This window comes from Polyergus mexicanus, unplaced genomic scaffold (assembly GCF_030449975.1).
Source record: "Polyergus mexicanus isolate NDT 795.1 unplaced genomic scaffold, iyPolMexi1.0 SCAF_13, whole genome shotgun sequence".
Classification (NCBI taxonomy): Eukaryota; Metazoa; Arthropoda; class Insecta; order Hymenoptera; family Formicidae; genus Polyergus; species Polyergus mexicanus.
In genome coordinates this window covers 7,591,619-7,617,337 of record NW_027223333.1, presented here as the reverse complement: position 1 = coordinate 7,617,337, position 25,719 = coordinate 7,591,619, and the positions used below count along the sequence as shown (strand labels likewise).

General features: G+C 35.2%; 1 protein-coding gene across 1 annotated transcript in view; it reads left to right on the top strand.

Moving 5' to 3' along the window:
• Dpr1 (defective proboscis extension response 1) overlaps positions 1-17,463 on the top strand; it is a 288,257-nt gene extending 270,794 nt beyond the window's left edge. Inside the window, exon 6 of the mRNA XM_070305830.1 lies at positions 16,958-17,463. Coding sequence (XP_070161931.1) covers positions 16,958-17,061 — 104 coding nt within the window. The 3' untranslated portion in view covers positions 17,062-17,463. The remainder of the gene's footprint in view (positions 1-16,957) is intronic.
• The last annotated feature ends 8,256 nt before the right edge of the window (positions 17,464-25,719 follow it).

Here is a 25,719-nt window from a genome sequence, read left to right as displayed (position 1 = left end):
ATGCGCGAAATTGCGCTGTAGCGCACGGAACGGAACGGTTGGCGACCATTTTATTACACGGCACTAAAATCCGATAGATTACCTTTACAAAGTTACCGATCGAAATCGGTATCCTTCACAACGCGAACAGCGAACCGCCCTAAAAGCACGACGATCTAGTTGCGGCATTAATTCCTCGCGATATTGAAAAAGCTAATCCATCAATGCCAAATCCAATTTTTATTATTTAAAAGAAAAACAAATTAAAAATCTTTTTATTTTTTTCTAAAAATTATACATGAAAACGATTATAATTTAAAAAGAGATAATAATAATTATATCTTTTTATTATTTATGGAATAATTCAAACAATGTGAATAAGTGTAAGTACATAAAATTAGATTTCGCGGAAGCGTATAGGATTACTTTAAATCTCAAAGTGCATCAAAGGATTAATTTTACCGTCGCTCTCGCGAACTCGTACATTTAGTTAATCCATGAAAAGTCTGTTCGCTTCACAAAAGGTGTTGATTCGCGCCACGTAGGTAATTTTGAGATCTGTCTCAGAAATTACACAGCGAAAGAGGAAGGATTTGACGATTCGCTAAAATGGTTGGGGCAAATTTAGCGAAAAATTGCGACCGGCTGTTATGGCACAGCCGCGACGGAGAAAACTCGCTTCGGAAACTTCGACTTCCGCTAATTTCGCCGATGATCCTGACGGAGTTAAACTTGTCGCACGATGGAAACTTTTTCCACCGAAAAGACGATCTTGCAGCTACTATTAATCGAACTAAGGGGAATGTGAGATCCTTCGATCTCGGGAGTCGGCTAAAATAGAGAAACGTGTTAAGATATATCGCGCGATGTCGTCATTTTAAAGATTAGAAAAATGGGAATATTAATTACGAATATTTAAAAAATCGAATATAATATATTCGAGATTACAAACGCGGATGCTAAATAATGAGGAATAATTCACATCAGGATGGAGGAATCTACAGGATATGTAAGAGATTTCAATTATATAAACGGCGCCAGAGGTCCATCTAAAGAGATTCAAAGAGATCGGACCGCGTTAATTTCTCCTCGTTTCTCGAATTCCCTGAGCACACGTTTATGTCAAAATGCGCTATCGCGGTAAATCGAAATCTTCACGTACGTAGCCGCCCGCATAATTGGTTCAAACGCGGAACAGACAGGACGGGAAGGAGACAGGCGGCGGCGGAGGGAAGTAAAGGGCGAAACTTCCACATGGAAGTTCCCGTTAGAAGGACACAAAAACGGATAAATTCTCATAATACAATCGAGATTCAAGGGATCGAACCCTCTCGTCACGAAGTTATCCGTGGATGTATACGACTCGCAGGATTCTATCGTGCAGAATTTCTCTTCGAAAGATATCTTTCTCTCTCTTTCTCTCAGTCTCTCTCTACGTGCTCGCCTCGTCTACTCTTGTCTACTGATTTGATTTCGATATCTCGCTGTTGACCCTCCTGTTCCCTCTCGGGAGTTCGCCCGCGTAGGCGTCTCCAGGTGTTTGTTTTCTACGAGAGGAAAAGAAATGATGGCGAAATCGCTGCACCCTTTGTGTCTCGTCCTGTAGATTATAGAAACGAAATTACGCGTCGACTTGCCCCATCGATATAATCTAATACTTCAATTTTGTGAAGTGTCTGTCGTAGTACGCTTCCGTCGTTAAAGTACATTAGTATAGTAGTTAGTAGCTTTTTGCAGTAATACCTTATTTTTTATTGACTCATTTCGCGTTTATTGTATTCAGAATAATTACTATTATCTAGTCTCGTATTTTATAAAAATTCTACACAGGATCAATTGCTAGAAACATTAGTTACTTTGCTTATATTGTGCTCGTACAATCTCGAAATAAATCGACAGATATCATATCAAGTTTTAAAGAGTTTAATATAAGAAGAAAAATATTTTTATGTTCTACAGATCTTGTGCATTTTTAGAAGCTATTTTTTATATTATTTACTACGTGAAAAAGTTTTACGCAAAAGTTATAAGATTCGCAGACCGCGATGAGCGCCTCGTGTGTGCTTGGATCTCTTTAATGTTATCGTGACTCTTTCCATTTCTTCTTCTTTTTTTCCTTTTTGCATTAAGAAAGTTCCAAGATTTAATTCTTTGCTTTCCCGAAAAAAGTCCAGCGGAAAAAGGTCGACGCGAGCGAATGGCGGGGAGGAAAGTTCGCCCCTTCATTTTCTTTGCGGAAGCTTTATTTAAATCTCCAGCGCAACTTCGCTAATTTCTCTCGATCGTCGCTCAATAGTAACCTGTTTACTTGGTCTTGCTTCCGATATCTTGCCGATTTCCCAGGAGCATCCGGCATCGACGTATGCGATCGCTCTCTAAAAACCACTATCGTATAAAAAAGAATCGATCGGAAACTTTTCCGCCGAATTACAGATCCGCTCTCAAGCCATCGGCATTGAAAACTCTTAGTTAAGCTGATTACATATACAAGGTGATTCGTCAATACCGAAAACTACTTTAACAGCGGATTTCGCGATGAATTCGTAATCGATGTTTCGATTTCAATCTTTTTATTCTTTTTCTTTTTTCTCTCGATTTGCATATATTTTTTCTGAATATATAGAAGATATTATTGATAATGAAATAATTTGAGTAATATTTCAAATTTTTCGATTTACTTCTCTCAAGTAAATCTCAACTATATAGAATGTTCAACGTTAATTGTAATTGTAAATTAGTATCATACTTGTTTCACACGAATCACTTTCCGCGACATTATAGCACCCACGTGACGATTCATTGCCTAAAAGCTCTCATTTATCTTCAGGCATTTGGCGACGTAGACATGCCACTAAAATGTCTTACCAAAGAGAAACTCGGGAAAACTGGATGTTACGTAACTCTTACAATTAATTCTCATACGCGTATCTTTAAGCGAACTTTTAATACACGTTATTAAACACGACTACAACTGAGAAATTTATTTCTTCGAAACCTATTTTTTCGATAATAAAATAAAATCGAATAATTTACAATAATTTACATTAATCAATAATTTACATTTATTTATTCTTCAATAATATTCGAAATGAAATTTTCTATAGAACTAAAAATTCTCATCGTTTCCTATTATAAGATGTAAGAACTCTGCAGAGTTACTCAACATGCTACCGGGAAACAAAGGGTTAATACTCCATTGTGATCTGCATTTTATATCAGCACTGTTGTAAGCATTTGTATTATAGAAGAACGTCTCGAAAATTATCTAGCGTTACTGCACCGCCGAAGAGATTTTGACGGGTTATCGATTTCCTTCGTTTACCGGCGGTGGAGTGTAGTAGCTAAGCAAAATAGAGCGCGAACGCTGATACGCAACAAAACTACATGCCAACATTACGCTCGTTGCTACTCGTTACCAAGCCAAGATCCTCTTGATTTATGGTATACTTGCAGTAAGTGAAGATCGTCTTGATTTATGAAACGTTTCAACAGCGGTCGCGCGCGTGCGCGTCAACATTTACACGTGTCTCGGATCTGAAATCGGTTATCGAATAATAAAACACGTTTCGGTTATGAAATTTCGCAAAATAATATATTGCGTCAGTGCGTTCGAAAATCATCTTTGAATTTGCAAGGAGTTGGGTAATATGAAAAATCAAAAAGCTAGAAAAAATAATAAGCATGATATCGAGAAAAATTTAATCTTTTCGTAAAGAAAAATAAATTATGAAACATAAAATATATATTTTTAATATTGCGCATGATAACAAAAAGTTTTCAACACTTTTTATGTCTATGAAATGAAAAATTTTTATATTCTCAAAAGATACAAAGAGCATTGAAAAGTTTCTATTGCAATAGGAGATAGTATGATATAATATTAATATATAACTCTGTAACAAATACTTTCTCACGAATATTATGTATAAAAGTTTGGAATAAAACTTACCTCGTAAAAAAAAAACTTGTAAAATCTCATGCAAATAATACAGATATTCCACAAATGCTCAGATACATAAAAGAAGACACAAACACTTAGCCATCGCAAATTCTTGTTTGCATAACAAAACCAATCATATAACTACTACGATTGGCATGGTAATTTAGTAATTACTTATACGAACCCCTCTATGAAAAGCGTACTCTCTCCATTTTGTCGCCAACCATCGACTGTTGGCAACAGTCGAGAATAAGCACAGACAAAGTTCAACTTTATTTTACTAGTTTACAACATGATATAAGCGCGCAAAAAGGACGGTATTAACATATTAAATCTCGAGTTACATAAACAGCGGGGGATTTATTATATGCGCCAGATTTTCCAAGTCTAAAGGGTATCCCAGGAAAAATCTGCAAAATTTTGGATATGCGCTCTAAATAGTTTTCTTGAACGAAGGAGAAGTCACATAAACAGGCATGTCAAAAAGAATTTTCCCAGCATTTGTTACATTAAAAAAAAAACTTTTATTGTCATTTATTGTCGATGATATAAATTTGAAAGTCGTTGAAAGACGTTCCTAAATTGCAAATTGATGATTTGTTCTCGATTATCAGACAGTAAAAGAAAAATTGGCCGTTCCAGTCGCAACGATTAAAAGCAGATCGTTCTATTTCAATTTCAAATATAGCGGATCAGCGCTCGACGATGGTTGGCTTGTTCGAACGTGAAACGATAATACCGCATCGGCTTGCCCTGCCGATTATCCGCAATTTGCATAATTCTCTGCGCGACTTAATTTCCGTCATCTTACCGCTATGAAACGAAAATCCTCTCCCGCCAATATCGCGAGATTTCTCGCAAAGATTGTCGTTCTCGAAATTAATGTCGGATTAGAAAGCTATGCAATTATCGACCTGTATTGCTTCAAATCTCAATATAACAATCAACAGCAAGTTTCAGACTATTGCGAAATATTATTAACGGAATGTAATGCCTCAGAAATATTGTATGTAATTCAAGGAAAGAAGAAAATTATTTTATCGTAGCAAGAATTTGATTTACATAAATAATTATTTCAAGACATCTGGTTATTGCAATAAAATATCGCCGTTACTCCGGTAAAATATTGCTTGTAAATAAATTTGATGCGGATTTCAGAATTAGATTAGTTACGCAAATTATATTACTGACATCCATTATTATTATCATGAATAAACAATTGTAAAACGTCTATTAAGCAAGCAAATGCAAATTCGCGATTAAATCACGGGTTATTTGACGTACAAATGCCCGAGTCGACATTATTCATCCATTATGCAGCGCAGATTTTCCCGAGTCTCAAAGTGTATGAACGCCGCTTATTGGGATGAATGAACGCTATAGTTAATATTAGCATAAATATAGAACTGCATGTTATAATCTTGCACTTACCATTTATATAACTCGCTAACGAATTATTACGAGCATTACATACATAGCTTTGAGAGTCCGTTGATTTTTGCAACAACATTAATGTTTTTTTTATCAGGGTTCGGATCTAATCAATCTTTAGACATACTCTCTTAAATAAAACCAGTGTATTATCGCTAAAAAGTAATGAAGCATGTCATTCCGAGAAAATAAACATTTTTACTGTTTATATGTATGCGTATACGTGTGTGTTTTTACATTTTATATATTTATTGTTGTCGATTATTTCATAAAGTAAGATACCAGTTTATCATGCGTGTTTATTGGCGCTGAGATATTCCGTACACACGGGCTCGGTACATATGTGAAACATACACAACACACATGTATGTACCATACACACACAACAGACACGATTATCGCTGTAAAGGCGTCTACGTGTATTTATGACCGAATTAACCCGCGGAAATACCAAGTGCAGTGGCATAAATGTGGTCTCATAAATACGAGCGAACGGCTACGTTTACGTATAAAAACGCGGCGCGCGATATCCCCGAAAGATCGGTCGTCGCCAATTTATGGACTTCTCATTTATATGGCACTTGTAAAAACGCTGAGCCGATCTAAATTGTAGTAGCGAACGCGAGAGTATCGGACGGCGAAATAAACCGGTACTGTACCCACTTTTTACTGCGAGTATTTCCATTCTTCAAACGCCCTGGCCGATATAATATAAATTTTCTTTCTTTAAGAAACACGAAAATGCACTTTCCGACTTTTCCCGCAGATATTAAAAATATTTTCGGTTCTATCGTTTGATTTCTTAGTTTTGATAGTAGGTGTCATATTTCGTGGCGCGCCAATACTAAAATTCACAAAAGTTTAGAACATTTATAATGTATGTCATTTAGATGTTTAGAACATTTATAACGCATGTATGTATATGTGTATGTATATCATGAGAAATAGTGACAGCAAATACTGTATCATATTCAGATTTGCGAAGTTGTGCGTGACGAAGAAATGAGAAATTTCGAATTTTAATGAAACGCGTATCATAATCGCGTTACGCTGACACATTTTAATTTATGCACAACATAGCAGACATTCTATCATTTCATTATGATGAAGATGAAAAATAAATGAAAATTCGCTTTATTATAATATTACTCGTTAATACAATCTGGCCGTGTTTCATTATCCACACCGCTTGGTATCGCGTATATTTTTTTAATCGAGAATATAGTCCACAAACTGGGAGAAAAGAGAGTGGAGATTGTTTCACAATTAGATTATAGATAGTTTTTCAGGAGCAAACAAGATTGCAAGGTTTTGGAAAATTAACATTTAAATGTTTAAATAACTGATAAAATTTGGGATTTTTTTAGTTGATTTTAATTAAATTTTTAATTCGAATCTCTTTGTGTTTTTCTCTCTCTTTCTCTTTCTCTCTCTTAATTTGATTAAAATATGCAATAGTAAAAAAATTAAATGGCAAACAAACCATTCTTCATCAAGTTTTTCTCCAATTCAATCCAGTTAAAAAAAAAATGTATTGCGAAAAGTACAAAGTAAATTATCTGTCAAATATTATGTAAACTAAAATGAAACATGATATTCATATTTTTACCTTGTTGATGAAAATCAATTGGAGATAAAGAGAAAATTATTTCAGAGAAACGAGACGCTCGATATCATATGCGTTGTAACTAGAATGACGAGGATGACGAGAAATCGAATTATGTTATGAATTTATTATCTCAAAAATTTGATATAATGTATCTCCGGATTCATGTTTTTATTTTTCTACATAGCTTAGGTTCGTTATATACATTTAAACTCGCGCATTTACATTAAATATAAATAAAAAGAAGAGAGAGAACTCCGAGAGATAAGCGAAAAATTTCCCATCAATCATATTGAGGTAATATAAAGATCTAGCTCTGTATGTTGAATCTGAATTCGAATTAATAAAATATAATATTTGAAATAAATTAATCTTGGCCAAAATATCGTGTGCAAGGATGCAAATTAACCTTTGTTACACAGCGCATGCCTTGTCCAGTTATTGTTAATCATTATAATACAATATGTACACATACCTGTATAATGCATGTAACTCATATAAATACATACATATGAATATCATGAATAATTAATTCTCTCTGAATTGTCGCGAAATTAACACGGATTACAGTACATTATATAATATTTTCTTTTTATCAGTCCTATAATGTAACTAATTTGCTACATTTAATCCATTCGGTAAAATCCGCATGAAAATAATCCGTCCAGATACATGAAAGGAATAAATATTCGCTCCACTCTAATATTAAAAACATTGCAAAATTAGATTCCAGCAATATAATATCTCGTGTATCACTATTTTTTATTAATTTCCTACAACGAGATGAAATCTCATCGTAATCTATTAATTTCATCAATAAAAGCAACAACAGATAAATAATTATGCTATAATAAAAAATTTAACTTATCATTATATAACAGCATTCATATCATATTATATATATAACAGTATTAAATATGTTATATTATTATTTATTATATATAAACATAATAACCACATGAAATGAACGGAAAAAAATGTAATCTTATAAATATATTTCATATCGATATTGTTTTGAAGAGACATAACTAAAACTTCTTCACACATTTTACGATTAGTCCAAAGTAGTATCATTTCGATATTCGTAAAAAAGCTCATATTTCAATCAACAATTCAATTTAAAAATCATTATTGTTCTGCGGTAATTTCGATTATTATTTTTCACTGCAAGGAGATTTAATCTAACGTAAGATTCAATCTCAGCACACTTGTCTCCGAAAAGCTTGGCGATAGCGGATTAATTTCGCAATATCAAGCATTCATCGTGACGGCGAGGTGAAAAAGCTAATTCCTTCGATATTCTCTCTCTGATCGGCCGCGAATCCATTAAAAGCCGATCGAACAACGTAAGATGAAGAAGCTCCCGCCGATCGATTTCCTGTCGCATCTTCCTTTTTTTCCTTCACTCCGGGACGCGATCGCGACTTGAATCGGGTCAAGTGCATTTGTACAGCGGCAAACTGCCAAACCGCGATCGCGTTCACAACTGAGAATGAATCGAAAGACCGTTCGCCTAGTCATTAGCATAGTCTATTACCATCCGTCCTCCCCGCCCCCTCTCTCTCTCTCTCTCTCTCTCTGTCTCAAATAGATATCGTACTGCTTTTGATTGCACTCGGTACCGAAACTATAGCTCTCGACTGAGAACCGATATATCCCGTTCGAACGACTCGGCGGGAATCGTTTTTTCTATTTATTCCATTTTTGAGATGAATAGAAGGAAGGAGGGCACCTGATTGCTTTTCCGATATTTATTTCAGCAGTTTCCATTAATCATAGATAAAGATCCCCCGTGTGTAAAAAGCGCGGTAAAAGGAACTCGATGTAGCCGCCGATTCGTACAAAGCGTCAGATTCTTTTGCAAGAATCTCAACTCTCTCTTTTTTAGCGCGGAAAAAAATAAGATTTTGTTTAAAGACCGTGTGTAATATTTGCGTCGGATTTCCGCACAAAATTGTTAACGCGTTCCGGGTGCAATCAATGGATTATTTAAAACGCTCTACACGCCGTTTGTAACATAAACTTAAATTAACAACATTTATGTAGCATGTTGCGGAGAGTCACGTAGTTTAACCCAAAATTAAATGTAGAGTTGACAACTGGTTTTAATCAAACTTCAAATTACGATATTGACCAAAAATTGTTAAACATAGCGATAGTTAGGATGAAATAATCTATGAAACAGAAGAAAAGCAAGGAAACTTGTAAATTTAGATTTTACATTTTATATCGAGTTTGTCTGACATAAAAATATTAAATTTTTAATATTTTAAATATTTAATTTTTAATATTTAATTTTTGTTATTTTTATTTGACGTATATTTGGATTTTTATTTCATCAAAAAAAGAATCAAAACTGAAATTAAAATTAAAATTAAAATTAATTTAAAATAAAATATATTACACACAAAAACAACACCGTAATTTTTTAATATCTCAATAATTTTTAAAATTTAGTTCCTCTCCTGCAGAAATGTAAAGTATTTTTTATCGTATTTTTAAAAAACTCATTCTCTCTGCATTGTCCTAAGCTTTTATCATTCTTCTATAATTGCGTATTTATCATTTTTCTTTTCGATGGCAATTGTGATATTTAAAGAACTCGTTACACGGCAAGAAAACACAATGTATATCAATTGTATATCTGAAGCGATTGTTTCATATTCCATTTAAACGATTAGCGTATTGTGTATTAATTTGTACTGAGTTAACACGAATTTTTCGCAGACGAGCCCAATGCATTTGCGACACTCGCTACTGCGTCTCGCTGCTGCGCTCAGATGTAATGCACTTCATTTCGCGGGGTAATTATTGTTGGCTATAAATTGCGCGACCGCGTCGGGCGCGCGAATCAATCATCGGCTAGAAATAAAATCCATCCGTGTTACATTCAACGAAACGAAATATAATCGGCGAGATGATTTATTACACGACACGACGAAATATTGCGATTGCAGCAGTTCTTCGACAAAGCGTCGATTATCGTAAATAATATTGTTTCCGGTACAATTACTTTTGCAACGATTATTTGAAAACTTGGTAACGAATCACTATAGAAGTCATTTTAAAAAAGAGATTATCGAATATTGCGACATCTCCCGATATTATCTTTCAAGCATTTCTCTCTCTCTCTCTCTCTCTCCCTCTCTCTCTCTGGCGTTGCTCACTCTGTTGTGATACAAATTCAATGAAGTTGATATTTATAAAAATAATAATAATAAATCTGTCAATATTTTAATTTAAAAAAATATGACGGAATAAAACCTGGGATGTTTTGCTGTGAGCTGATTCAAATAGATTTCGGTACTCCGCCTCGCGAATTGCAAGAGATTCGCGCGTGTAAACACGCGCCTTCGGTATTTCCGCGAGACGATATCGCACGAGTGAGTGGCGCAACCAAACATGCGCTCTACCTCTACCGATCGTGTTTATTTATTTTTTCGAGTTAACCGATTTTCATAAAGCACGCTGTTTGCACTTGGACTTCAGGCGAGCCGCGCGAAAGCGATGTGCACGTTCGGCTAATATTTGCAAGAAGCGTGTCGCAGCGCGTATTACGCGCAGCGTCGCATAATGTTTGCGAATATTGTTCGAATACGTTCGAGTGTGAAGGGAGAGAGGGGAAGAAGGTATCGTCGAAGTTGCACGGAATGATTTTAGCGATTCAACAAGCCGGTCGGCATGTAAGGACCGCACTACTTACCGCTTGTCACAATAGTTGTCACTGCAACGTGCTCGCGCAAACTCCTATGACGGATGTAAGTCATGTAGCCTAGTTTCAGATGCTATGTCAAGTTGCTTAAGTGTCTAGCTGCCGTTTTAGCCACGTGGTCGTCATTTTCGTACATCCCAGAATTCTCCCTAGACCATTCGTTATTACGCTTATTACGCTACGTCGTTGTTCCAGTTTAGGAAAGTGATTATAAAAGCGCATAATCTCTTTCTAATGAATTTTATGAGACAAAATTTGAGGAAAATTTAGCGATATATATACACTATGCTTACATAATATTTTTATATTATTATATCATAGTTTGCTTCATGTTATGTAATTGATATGCTATATTGCTATATTTTTTTCGATAGCAATATAGAGGTGTGAAAATATAGGTGAAAAGTTTTTCATATTTCTCTGACAGTAGACAGATACGTTCTATTATTTATCGCGTATAATTCTCGACGGTTTTGAGGCTGTGTCTTGTTCATCGTCGACGCTAAGATATCTCCGTCTGGCAAATCATGAAAAATGCAGAGGCGTACATTCAAATACAGATCCAGCAGCCGCGACAATACGGGATGATTTCCTTCGAGACGAGATTTCTTTAAACCCTTTGTTACCGAATCACGTTTATTCTTCGTTTATTCCTTCTCGCTTTTACAGGCACGACCGTACATATTTTACGAGCTCACCCGGTATCCGTTCAAGACGTGAACGAAGTAATAACGCGTGCTACGAAGAATTTAGGCCGTTTTCTCCCTCCGGAAATGCGTGCAAAAAATGCGAAGGGGCTCACGTTTCCTAGCACAAACGAAAGAGACTGCCGGAACCGAAAAGTTTTTCTTGGTTTACCGCTTCTGTTCGCGGTCAAAGCGTTCCGTTTTTCTTCACGCAAAGTATTCCGCAAGATTAAAGATCTAATACTGTTGGAAAATAAAAAGAAGGATCCTTTTTTATTAAGATAAAAGAGAAGACTAGTAAAAAAGTTTTTCAATTTTTTTTTTAATGTCTTTAACAAACTATTGTTTGTGCCTTATTAAAATTCGATAATCACATTGTTTTACTACAGTATATGTACATATATACTTTAATCTTTTTAAAATTTACATTGATAAGTAAATAACTTATAAATTTTAATTAAAATGTTTTAGATCCTTAAAAACGAAAAAAGCAAATGTTTTTTCTTACTTTTTCTGTCTAGAATTAAATATTTATAAAAAACTGTATATATATATATATATATATATATATATATATATATATATATATATATTTGTGGCAAAAATTATTTATATATTGTACAAAAACTTTCGGATTTCGAAAAAATTCTTTTTATTTTCTCGACACGTCTTATCGGCTATTTTCATTAAAGCGAAAAGGTTGAAAGCGAGATACCTGTGAATGTAACTAAACGGAACAGGACAGAGATATGTGCGCTTCTCGCGGTTCTCCCTGAATCGCAATCGTGCCAGAATCAGGCACAACCCCGGAAATTTTTCGGTCGATCGAGCCGGGCGCGTTAATTACGCGCCGCTCCGTGCGCGAAAGATTACAAGGGTTTTCGCGGCAGCGGTGGCGACTGGAGGTAGGGAAGAGAAGGGGAGGGGGAGGCGAATGTAGGGTGGAAATTTCGCGGTATTTCGACAGGGATCTTTCTCCGGTTGTTTTGGCTGCAACCGCCCGGGTGCCGTTACCACCATAATTTTCGCGGCGCCACACCGACTGCCTCGGTGCAACCAATTTCGACGCCGCATTACCCTTTCGCGGTTATCCCGCCGTTTGCAACGGCTCCACAACGAATCAGAAATCGACAGCTTCGAAGCTTCGGCACCGGTCAATTCATCCAATTCGATAGCCAGCTGCAAACCCGTCATTCGATATATTTCGCGATCGAAACCGCGAGATAAAATTGAAATTCCTCGAACATTGGATAAATTATCAGGAAAATTTAAACAGATAAGAGATACTAACTGACATTCCTTGAATTGTATCCTTAGTCTTATAAACGATTGTTATAATTGCTTCGTAATTGCAACATAGCAATGCAAGGGGTTAAATTAAAGAAAATTCTTTTTTAATAAAAATTATATCTTCTTATGCACTTTATAATTTGATTGTATTTTAACAAGTTTCCTTTATTATGCAGAGCCTAAATACTAATATCATGATTGATCAGATAACAAAGTAATCTATTGAACTCTATTAATGCAAATGCGAGATCTTATGCCTTTACAATTTTTTTCGTAATAATAAAAAGTCCAAAACTATAATATAATATCTGCAAATATTTTAAAGTAGCTTTCATGATTAAGATTCTCATAGAAGCTGACCCTCATCACTAAATTGCAACATCGTTTGAAGAATGCAAAACATAATGTACTGTCTCCGGACAATCAGAATAACACATTAAAAGCGAGCTAAAGTAGTTTCTACTGTGTTATCGATCAAATATTTCACTCAACGGCATGTATATTAAAAAGAACTATATATTCAGAGATTTATATTTACTATAATTATAGTAACTAATAAATAAAATGTTTTTAATTTGTGCACATAATTTATATTATTCATGCAATTTATGATTATTCTAGAGAAAAATATCATGATTTCATTGATCAACATAAATGTCTTGAATTTATTAGAACATGATTGATAAAGCATGTAAGTATATTCACAAAAAGATTTGATCTAATATTATCAATTTTATATATATATATATAAATTTATTGAGAGACGGATAGACATACATATAATTCTTTTATTTTGTTAGCTCGACAATGTGGAGATACTACTTTTTAGAATCGTTCTATTATAAGAACAAAGATAAGCTTCATGCTTGCGATTCAATTTTCGAAACCCGCTGAAAACTATAATACGCGACAAAAGGAAAATTGCCCTCCCCTTCGCGAGTCCATCCAGAAATCTCATCGGGAATAAAATCGCTTTTCCAAGCATTTTCGTGGTATCGTGAACAATTCTAATCTTTATGAACAGACCGTCGTGCCGAAAAACGCAAGCTTATCTATCTATCTAATCTATTTAGAAAAAAATTTGATAATACTAATTTTTTTAAGCTACTACAAATATGAATTTTTCAATTTCACATATTGAACTATAGAATTTAATTTTCTTTTATTTTTAAATATACTCACAATTTTAATCTATTTTTGCGATATAAATTTGACATTTAAATTCAATATTAATTATAAAAGAATAAGATCTTTATTTTCTACTTAATTAAATATTGAAAAAAAATTGTGTTAATAATTCAGTACGTTACTTTCACATCGTAATTGGAAAATAATTGCAACTTCATTACATGTTGCTCTCTCGACCTTTCCATTCGACGGCGACAGAGTTTTTAGCTCAAACAGCTTGCCGCCGAGGCTTTCGGAAGACGCGGAAATGGCATACGGCAGCAAGAGGAAGCTGATACAAATAACGAATAAAGTGCCGTCTTTTATCGTTGAAAAAAAGCGCATTTCTTCCGGCAGTGCAAATGAGCTACGGACTAGGCCGAAGTGCAATTATCTCGGGCGAAGTGCATGAATTTATCTCTTCTCCATGCTCGATGAATACGCGCGCCGACTACTCCGGAAAGATAAATATTCAGATATGCATAACAGGAAGAGGAGGCAAAGGCGAGCACGCGGCCGCGATTTGTACGACTCGCCGACTTATTTCTTTCACGAGGGACTCCACGCCTGTCTCACTCGTTAGAAGAACATTAATTTCGCAAAATCGCATGTCCTCCAGCACCAGATGCATTTGCGGAAATGCAATTATGCGAGTGTACATCAAGAGAGAAGGAATATGAACGAATAACACAATGTTCTATTCTTCAAAGAGACACTGATGCGCGTTAAATGTGAAAATTTAATATAAGAGACGTATTTATTAAATATTTTATTCCTCTAAAACGGCATATTTATGCAAAATTACAAAAATTTATTTACTTTCCCCTTTCCGAATTTTTCGAAATTTACGCTGAATTATATCAGAATCGACAATCTCATGTATATATAATATCTATCTATTGTACGTATCTACGTAATATGCCTGTAGTAATCATGACTCGCTTTCTCTGTGGAGCGCACGCTAAACGGCAATGCAAAATTCATTTAGCTCGAATATTCGGCTAATTATACTTTGTCCCATTCTCTGCAGCCACCACTGGGCCGAATACGCCTTTGCCGTGCGCGTTACGCGGATGTATTAATAACTCTCCATTATTCCGTCGTGGCACGAAATCGCCGAGTTCCGTCAAATTTCAATTCTCGATTAATTATACAGTTAATTACGCAGTTTCACGTTGCCCGCGGAGCATTTTCAATGAGTCCCTCATCACTCTTATCATAGCTCGTTGCGAAACATGATTTCATATTCTCATTTGGTCGAATATACATATACAAGGATATCTGAAAATATGAAAATTATACCTACCAACGGTTCTTTTATATCTAAGTTTTCAATTTATTAACAGTTTGACTTTTTTTCCTAAATTGATTTTATACAATTATAAACAATTCGTGTGTTTCGTATAAAAATTCTTTGCCATAAATAATAATTAAAATGAAATAATAGGTAAAATGACGGTGAAATTTCGAAGCGGAATTGTGACAAATCAGTTTTCGAGATAATCCGTCGATTATCAATGTTAAACTACTCTTGGCAATACGCACGTATGTTATGGATGGAATAGATCAATAGATGCAAATGCGATTGTTATTTCGAGCGCTCGCATAAAACTAAATAACGAATGCGATCGTGCGATGAGAGACAAATGAACGTATACAGTTAATAGGAACGTACACCGCGATTGTTTCAAAAATGCGCACGTAACAGCTCGTGAATTCGCATGATGCATATTAATGCGACAGTAATCGCGCGGACACACAGTGACATGGGGATTGGATAAGGCTAATGCCCCGGTTCATTCGGTTTCTCACGCGATGCATCACTTTATGCATATCTATGCAACGTTGCGAATGATCGCAATTTATGATTGTTTGCTGAACACATACGTAGTCAATTGAAGAATCCATAAAGAACTTTTATCGATTAAAATGATGAGAAGATGCGAAATAAAAATACAAAGTTATGATCGCTTGAGAATGATAGCTGTACACTTGCCGAAAGCGCTAGAGATCAATTTTCCAAGCAATCTTACACGCTTGATCAGCTTTCAGGAATATGTCAAATCCAATATTGAATCTTGCACTAGGGGGATAATAAGAGAAGAGAGTGCGCGTTTGCGTGTATGCTGCTCGTCGAGCCAACTGAAGGCGAGAAGTCGTCGTAAACCGCCCTCACGACGCTCGTTCCAGAACTGTTCGCCAAGAAATCAATCGAGGGTGCGAATGCCCCGACACACGAGAAACACGCTGCCATTTCCCCTGTACTGTTGCTATATTACGCTGACCCCAATTCTACAAATTCGTCGAGGCTCCCTGGCGCCGACATATAAAATTACGTCAAACTTGGGACTATTTCGTCTCAAAATACCATAGTCCCGTTCCTTGGAGAGAGATTTCTTAAACAATTTATGCTCAGAGGCCTTGTATCTAGTCATGAAAATGGCTAAGGAGTGGATTATGACATCGCCCTTTACTACCACGCTGTGTAAAATCCGCAATTTTGTAACATTTTACATTTTATATAAATAGAAGTTGGAATATGTTATGTGGAATCGCATATTAAGGATATAAATACAGCAATTTTAAATTATATATTTTATATTCAAAAAAGATAGGAAGAGAGAGATATACTAGAGGAAAATGAAAAATGAGAATTGTTCATTTATGTTGTGAATAAACCAGTTCTTCTTAATAAATGAAAGCGGATTTTTTAAATATATATACATAACAATAATAATAATAATAATAATAATAATAATAATAATAATAATAATAATAGCAGGATTTATATAATATTTTAAAATATTGAAAAGCCAAAATATACAATACATTACTGCAAAAGCTTGCGCGAATGGAAAATGTAGCCGATCGAAAAATAAATATTTTACAAAATGATTGAACCGAATGGAGCAACGGATTATATAGTCTTGCATTTATAACAATTTCCGATTTAAGATCCTACAACTGGCATTTTATTCCCGGGAAGAATCATCACACATCGCCGCGAAAAATTTAAACCCCACGTCGTGATGATACCCATATACCCTGCATCACACACTGCGTCACATTCCGCCGCATTCCAAGATCTTCCGGAACGCTAGTAATAAAGGACAAGTATGCACTACGAGTGCTCGTTTCTGTTTCAGGTGAACATCCGGCCGCGATGCAGCACGGAAACACGGCAGCCGGCTCGCCCAACTCCAAGACGGTACTGGTGATGCTCGCCTTCCTTCTGGGTCAGCTGAGATAATGTGCGCGTACACGAAGGTCGCTCGAGACACTTATGAAATCGATGGACACGCATAGCGAGGTGATCGTCCACACACCCTTAACGTTAATTCTTTTGCACAGACTGTTCTGGATTAGATCCTGGATAGTTATGTCATTTAGAGCGCGGGACGATAAGACTACATAATTTACATAATTACGTAATGTAAGGTCATAGTCGGGCAATTAAAGTGAGGTTTAAATTACTGAGATCGGCGAATGAAACTTATGAAATCTGCCAACTAATACTTTTCAAACTGCGATTTTTATCTCTTTCAATTAATAGATTTTCGAAGAACGATATTTCAACGTTATGCAACTCTTATTCTTGACATTATTTTTTATGGCGTTTGTTATTTTGCTATAGTTTTTTTTTTTTTTTTTTTTTTTTTTTTTTTTTTTTTTTTTTTAATCGTATATATATGAAATAGGAACGCGTCGTTTATAAACTAGAATTTTTCTCCGTTTAAATTACTCATTTTGAAGCGAAATCTTTTTTGAATTTGCCTCGTTATTATTTTAATTATGTCGTATTTTAAATGCTCTCATTGTGGCATTTATCTTGTCCTTTTTAATCTCTCACGAAAATACTCATCTCGTTTATCTTAAACTTAATTGTGAGGTTGGCCGCTAGAATGAGAAATATGAAGATAATCTCTGAGAGACAGCTAGTTCTTACGTAATAAAGGGGAGACTCTGTGCCTAAGGATTAAGGAGCGGAGTGTGAGGTAGCCGTATACGACGGCGTTTCAGAATCACGGATTCTGCGCGACAAACTTTTCAGTCGACTTTTCTCCGATTATCCGAAAACTCGGAAAGAAAACGAACTCGGAGCCGAAACTTTTCATACATTTGTCGTAGCGACAGCGGCAATATATTTGCAGTTGAAAACTGTACGTACAGAACATTAAATAGCTGCGTAATGATAACAAGCGAACCAAGGCGTTTTCACTTTGTTTCAGTAATTGGCGTACTGAAAACGTTATCAGTAATTGGCGTATCGAATAAATAATATTTTCAACATTAATTGCGTCCAAAATTAATAATTATCACGTCGTGTTTAATGACCGTTCGCCCAAATAACAAGCAGATTCTCTCGTTTACTTTTATTAATTGACGATGCATCTGATTCGCCGAACGCATCGTTTTTTAATTGTATTTCATATGTTCTTTTTTTATTTTTAATTGTTTTTCTTTACAACACAATTTGTAAACGCGTTAATAATCAAATCATTAATAATAGAATAATACCAATCGCGATACAATATCGATTTTATTCCGATTTGTTTACGGCAATTATAATAATCAAAGAAAAGCGATTAATTGGCGCGATTCAGCATGTAGTTATTTTCGCATGCTAAGCTTCTTTTGCATTCTATATTCAAACATAGATGATCAAATAATAATTAAAAGTACGTATTCGCAAATACTTAATTAGCCAGACATCTGTTTGGCTTAGCTCAAGAAATTAGTTTATGCTTCGCAATTTAGCATCGGTACAATCCAGTGTTGATACAATACACGGCAAGCGTTGAAAAATGATTCGTACGACCACACACAGAACAGTCGAGGGTTCTTATCATATCCACGAGTGACGAAAACGAGTGTCAATATTATTCAAGAATTTCAGCGGCGTCGAGATCAGGATTCTTAGAGTTTATAATTAGAGATGGTTTCTGCGCTTCACGCGCGAGAGATGGATTAAAGATTGCATTCGTCGTTGCTGAGATTTTAGGATAATTGCATCGTAATATCTAACAATGACGCGGTGCAAACATGAGAATTAACGATAATGCGCAGCACGAATGTTGACATGAAGAGACATAATCGAGCGCGGGTATCGCTAGGAAGAAGATAGAGCGAGCAGATAAAACAGAATTATGTCTCGCGCTTTTTCCCGACCATAGAGAGAAAATTCGTAAGAGGAAGGTGTTAAGTGTAAAATAAATGTGTCACGAGCAAGTTTAACCGAAGGGCGATGTAATAAAAAGGGGTAGACCAATAGTCTCTCCACCCGCGGCAAAGTACTTTCTACTTACGGCATAAGTGTTAAATGAAACTTAAAGGAAAACACACAGAGGACACATATACACACGCATACACACACCTTACAGATAATAGTAGAGAAATGTATGTAAACCACACACACGAACACGCGCGTGACTTTACGACTCATATGATTTACACCCACGACTAGTTCGAAAAAAGAAAAGAAAAAAATTGTGTTCCCCACCCACTCGCATCCTTCTCACAATCTGAGTTTTTACACGGTTCTCTTGCGAGAAAACGCATTCTTGTACATAATGTTTTACTCTTGTAAATAAATTATCCACACAACGCTCCTCGATTCATTCTCGCCACGCATGTCCCGTCAGCCAGCGATCATCTCGTATAATATCGAAGAGCATCATATTTCGATAGAAAGAAAAAAAGATAATTCACTCGTGTAAAGTAGAAAACTGTCTGCTTCTTTTAATCATGCCGCAATTTTATTTTGTTATTACTAAAGACAGAGTATATAATTGTGATACGGAAGACTAAATTACGATGTAACTTTTCGTCTATCTCGTTAATAATGGTTGGTAATCCGGCGCTAATGGCTGCAAGAAGATAGTCCTCAAGAAGATCAATAGCCATGACCCCGATGCGTTTCCCCAAACTTTTCCTGTCGGGGATATTTAAGAATCTCCGGCTTCGGCTCATGAACTCTCTCACTTGCGGACCATCCTCGCAAAATAACGATGGCGCCCGATCAATTTCCTTTAGCCGTTCAATGTCTTCGAAAAGGCGCTACAAGAGACGGGGTTCTTTTGACCCCATCAATCGAGCCATTTACTCCGAAAATGAGAGGTAAGTGAAATTTTCAACAATTTTTTAAATAACAATCGAAGAGAGTAAACTGTTAACAGCGTTGTCAATATTTTTGATATTTGATGCAAAAACATAGAAACGTATTAAACCAGAAGTTCGCATTTTAATTTTAATGACAAATTACTCGAGAAATTTGAATTGAAATTTTCTCCGCGATATTTATACCGAGGACGTCTATATATGTAGATAATATAAATAAAGTATTTACTATATATCACTGGGAGGTGATCTTGTAACATGTCCAAAGTTTAGCCACAAGTTCAAAGTTCCGGACCGTAAGAGATCGGATGTACCGCGATAGAGTTGCAGTCGGCACATGCATCGACAACGCGGCGACGCAATCAGATCGAGATAGTTCGATGAATATTTATACGCATCCCAGCTACGCCTTGCAAAGCCGTGACAATCCATTGATGATATATACGGTGAATTGTTTAAGAGACATGCGCCGCGCCGTTCGAATCCCGGGAGCCGTAACAGCCGCATTGCATTCACGAGAGAGTAAACAGAACACAGGTGATGCGCGAGGGAAAAAGAGGAAATTAGAAACGTATTTGGATCAAAAAAGCCTATCTCCTGTCACAGGAAAGAAAAAGAATACGTTAAAATGGTTGATTTCAATTGAAATTGAAGTAATATTCCTCGCAAAATATAACGCGAAGAAAATGTTTTTTTTTCTTTTTTTATAAAAACATGAAAATTATTATTTTATTGAATATTCAATTATTTCGATTATTTGATATCGAGGCAACTTTTTTGAAGTTTTTCGCAATCTGCTTTAGTGTCCATTATAGATTTTTAAATTGCCTTGTATAGTTTTACAAGAATCGCGCGTAAGTTCTAAGACGCTGTTTTTAGTTGCAAAATTGTATACTATAGTTAACGTAATTTTGTACTTTAATTGAATTATTGCTGCGCTGTTTAACTTAATTAGAATCGTTCAACCATACACTTGACTTTCTTTAACAAAATAACTACGCGTGCATATACTTGTGTATACGCTCAATTCACCGTTGACGTTTCTAATCTCTCGTATACCAAAGAACCAAATGCTAACTATGTACGAAACTTTGATTAGAAACGAGTATAACTACTTGAAATTGCGGAGGTAAATCTGAGGTCACGTTTATGAAATAAACGAGAATATTTTTGTGGAAGTAAATATGAAAGTAAATTAAATTTATTTAATTAAGTTATATTAAATTATTTATCTATATATATATCTATCTAAATTTTTTTTATAATTTAAACTTTCTATAATTTAATCTAAACCTTTTATATATTTAATCCTTTTATAAATATAAACTATAACTAAATTTTAATATATATATATATATAAAAGTAATTTTTTTTTTAATTAATGAAGCCAAATTTTATAAAAGGATTATTGAAAAGCATAGATTTATATATATATATATGTATATATAAAAATAAAAGTTAAAAAATTGAAAAATGTTCGTAAAAAAAAGCGCGCGCCTGTGTTGTTCTAGTTCTACAAATAAGGGCAAAAACGATGCGCTTTCTTATGTAGATAAGAACAATTTCCAAAAAATTCTCAACCGCATGCAGATTATATACGCGTTGGCACGCATGAAAAACCATTACACGTTTAACGGTAAGTACGTAAAACGAGACATATTAACGCGCAGTCGCTACGCTAGAATGCAAAATTGCTCTTACATGTCGCAGCCGTATGTACGCATCATAATTAATGCACGCGGATTAGAGGATTAAACTAACTGCAGTAACGGCAACTAATAACATTCTCAACCTAGATATGTAGCGCGGTCTGATGATGACACTCGGTCGGGCGTTTCGCGCGGATAATTTCTATTTATCACATAACACTAGCGGAGAGAAGTTTGTCTTTAGAATAATTCATTCTCCCGGATGTCGCGGCTATTCTATTCTACGCATACATAAGCGCGGTTTACGTCAATGTAAATTTATCATATCTATGTAATCGATCGCGGAAAATTAGCACATTAATCAGACTACAGCAATTTCCTAATTTCCTAAAAATTACCCAAAAGTTTCGATGTAAAATTATTTTACCGGTTAAAGATTTTTATTTTTTAGCTTTTAATATTTTTCGTGAATAATTAGACTAAATGCGCAATTTTTACAAATGTAAGCGCAATAAAAGCATTAAAATTAAAATCATATATTGCTGAATTTGGGTCACTATACAAATATCACGGTTTTAATTCGCATGATATGTTTATAAAATTCAAAAATCTCGTTGTAAAAGCAACTTGTGTGATACACATTCACAGATATGAATAATCTGATTGCAAATAAATTTGAATTACAAAAATAGAAATAAGTAAAATTTAGTAGATATATATACAATACATATATGGCGTATTCAACGCAGCTTTATTATATCTCGGAAGTATCTTTATATTTATCATCTCGTTACTCTTAATGTTATTTTTGTAAAGTATTACAGTAACAAAAGACGCGATTAAAAATTGAAAATGAGATATATGAGTTGAACTTTTACCTTGAAAAGGGAAATTGCTCGACGGAAAGAGGACAATCTCCCTCTGGTAATCCTGTTCTCGTCAATCAAAAGAGAACGAATGCGAATTCGGCTCTATTAGCGACGGATTAATCGCAATAGTCGTGATTGGAAATAAAGTATCGTATTTCGGAGTTCCTTTTGACGTTCGCCCTTTGTTGTTTGCTTTGCCGAAATTATCACGGGAAGCGGGTGCAATACCGCATACCAATGTGAGGAACGGGAGCGCTTTGAGCGACGTGCAAAGGATGCTGGATGCTTCAAATCTCTCCCTGGGTTTTCTCGTCGTTTACACGTATGTCCCACTTTCAACCTGGATGAACGTTGCCCGATGAACTGAACAGAATTCTCGATGAAAGCGACAGAAATTCGCTTCATTAGACAGAGAGAGAGAGAGAGAGAGATAGAAGAAGAAAGCGGGATCAGTCTTGTCCGACTCAACTCGTTCTGTTACCACTGACACTACCGTATTCTTTTAACGCGAAGCATCCGCGCGGGTTGTTCATTGACACCATACGCTGGTCTTTCTTCCCATAAAGACGGCAAGATATTTATTGCCCGGATTATAGATAATTTCAATAGCCAGCCAACTGTACGATCTCCGTAAAGGAAGATAAACGGCGATTATTTTTACACTTTTTCTCTAGCAAATATAAAAGTTTGAAAATAACCATTGAAAAAAGAAAGAAATAGTAATTTTAAATTTAAAAAGAAATATATAAAATAGTTATTTTATAGCAAGTAAAATATTATTTCTTACAAATTCCCTACATTAATTCTTACAATTTTTCTTAGTCGAATTAATAAACTTCTTTTGTTAGAGTTCAACTGATTAATTGGAATATTTTTCATTATTGTTCCTAATTACTTTGAAAATTAAACATTATTATTATTACTTAAATAATCAAACTACTTGGAAAACCGATATTAAAACTTTCTCGTTTAAGGAGAATTAAATAAGACATGTAACACTTTATTTGAAGATGCTTTGATGATAAGAGATTAAATCGCGCCTAATCATAAAGCTCGAAGTTTAAATTGTTATGTCGCATATAATAGTCGGTACATTGTTATATGCAGACTGCATAAATCTGCATGTAGCAAGTCAACATGGAAGCCGCGTAAGTTCGCTGCTTCTTTTCTAAATGGACCGAGGTAGGACACTAAACTTCCGCTAAGAAGATAACGCGACGGAGGCTGCGTGACGTCGGGTAGGCGCGCTTAAAATTCAGCGGCGCAGCAGCAAGGTAACATCATGAACAACGACGCCGATTTGCATATCAAAGGCGAGGACAAACTATTCAGGAGCCGCTCAGAAATCTTGAGCGCGACGCGCAGCGATGCGAGATCGCTGGAAAAATATTCCCTTCCATGTGCGTGTTTATACGCAACATTTTATACGCGCACGTCCATCGCACGCCTCATCAAGCATTCTTAAACATTTCATTCTCTGACACCAGCACCGTCTGAAAAATTGTGGACTCGAAAATGTTTGCGCAACAGTTTCTTATCCGGGCACGAATATTTCACGAAAAGCGCAAAAGTTGGGAGAGCAAACATTCCTTAAATAATTTTTCTTTATGTGAAAGTCAGAAACTCTTATATTTGTGTTTCATATATAAGTAGTACTCACATTAGAGATAAATGATATTATAATAAAATATTATTTATAATAAGATATAAAATATTATATCACAAGAATTAATAATGTCTAAAGTCAGATAGATTTTCATCTCACAAGAAAAGGAATATTTCTGAAATTCGTTATAATCCTCTGCGAAATTAATTGAATTCCCCCAAGATTAATTCTTCTAAGCCGAGACTTCTCTTTTGTCCTTTTAATAAAAAGACGAAACGAGGAATTCATAAAAGTCAGGAAAAATCTGGCGCCACGGCATGTATGGTTCGCTAAATGTATTTGTACCTTGAAAAATTTGTCATTTCATATACATGAAGGGAGGATTTGAGAGCTTTATAATTTTTCATCAGGAAATGACACAGAAATGACGTATACTTTTAATATCTCATAAACCCCAAAAAAATTTTCTGAAAAACATACGAATTTATCTATGAAATTCCTATCTATGAAAGATATTAAGATTGAAATGTGTGCGTGTGAAGAAACGAACGGCAGCGCCCGATTATTTCCGCTTGCCTCGCTCAACGACCATTCATTTCAGTATTCGGCAAGAAACGACCGTGGGCGAACACCGTTGCTCGTTACGCGTCCCGGTGCGTGTCCGGAAATGTTTAGTTAACCGTACGAAATGCGGAGAGAGGAGGATTCGCGAATGGCTTTGATCGCGCGAGTGGAAACTCACGCCGGTTTTCCGCGAGGTTTAGATCGTCATCGTCATTACCAAATTAATGACAAGGAATCGGACTAGGCAACGACATCTAATTGAAGTTCCACTATTTAAGACCCCCCTTGTTAAGATCATCTTGTCTCCCTCTTTCTCGTTCTGTCTTTCGCACGTTCTACTTTACGAGGAAATTAATGAATCGTGCCTTGATGCAAGCATAGATTCAACTAAAATGAATAGATGATAATTATAATATTATTTTAATATATAACAAAAAAAAGTTTAGCAGAGAAAGAAATGATGTATATCTTTTCTGAAATTTAGCTTCTAAACTTTATTTGTTTTAGATGATTTATAATTCGCGACAGAATTCAAGACAGAAATCTATATATATAATTTCATATATTGCGTATATTTTAATATAAAGAATATTTGTATCCTGATCTTTTATATTATACAATATATAACATTATAAACATAATTCTATTTCACGTTACAGATAATCTAATCAATTTATTTTTTCGAAAATTTTCTTAACCAAAACTTTATTCTAAGAAATTAAAAATTAATCTCCCTTTGCCCTTCTAAAAAGTAAATTCTTGTCGGTAAATTATATAATAATTATTTATATTATAATTATTACATTTTACATTATAATTCTTTTTAATTACAACGATAATAACATATTGAAATTCGTTCGTGTTGAGTAAGGCTTTTAGATGTTTCTAAGAATTTTTCTGCTCTTTCCGAATCGTCGAAAGAAAAGAAAGCAAGAACCATGAGTAGAAAGTTCCCCTCGTGGAAAAACGAGAAAGCTGACGAAGAGGAAAGCTCGCAATCAGAATGTCGGGTAATCTCGCTGAAGTTAACACTGCTGCGAGGGTTAAGGGCACGATAAGGACGCGATCGATCTTATCAATTCACTTCGTCAAGTAATCGAAAG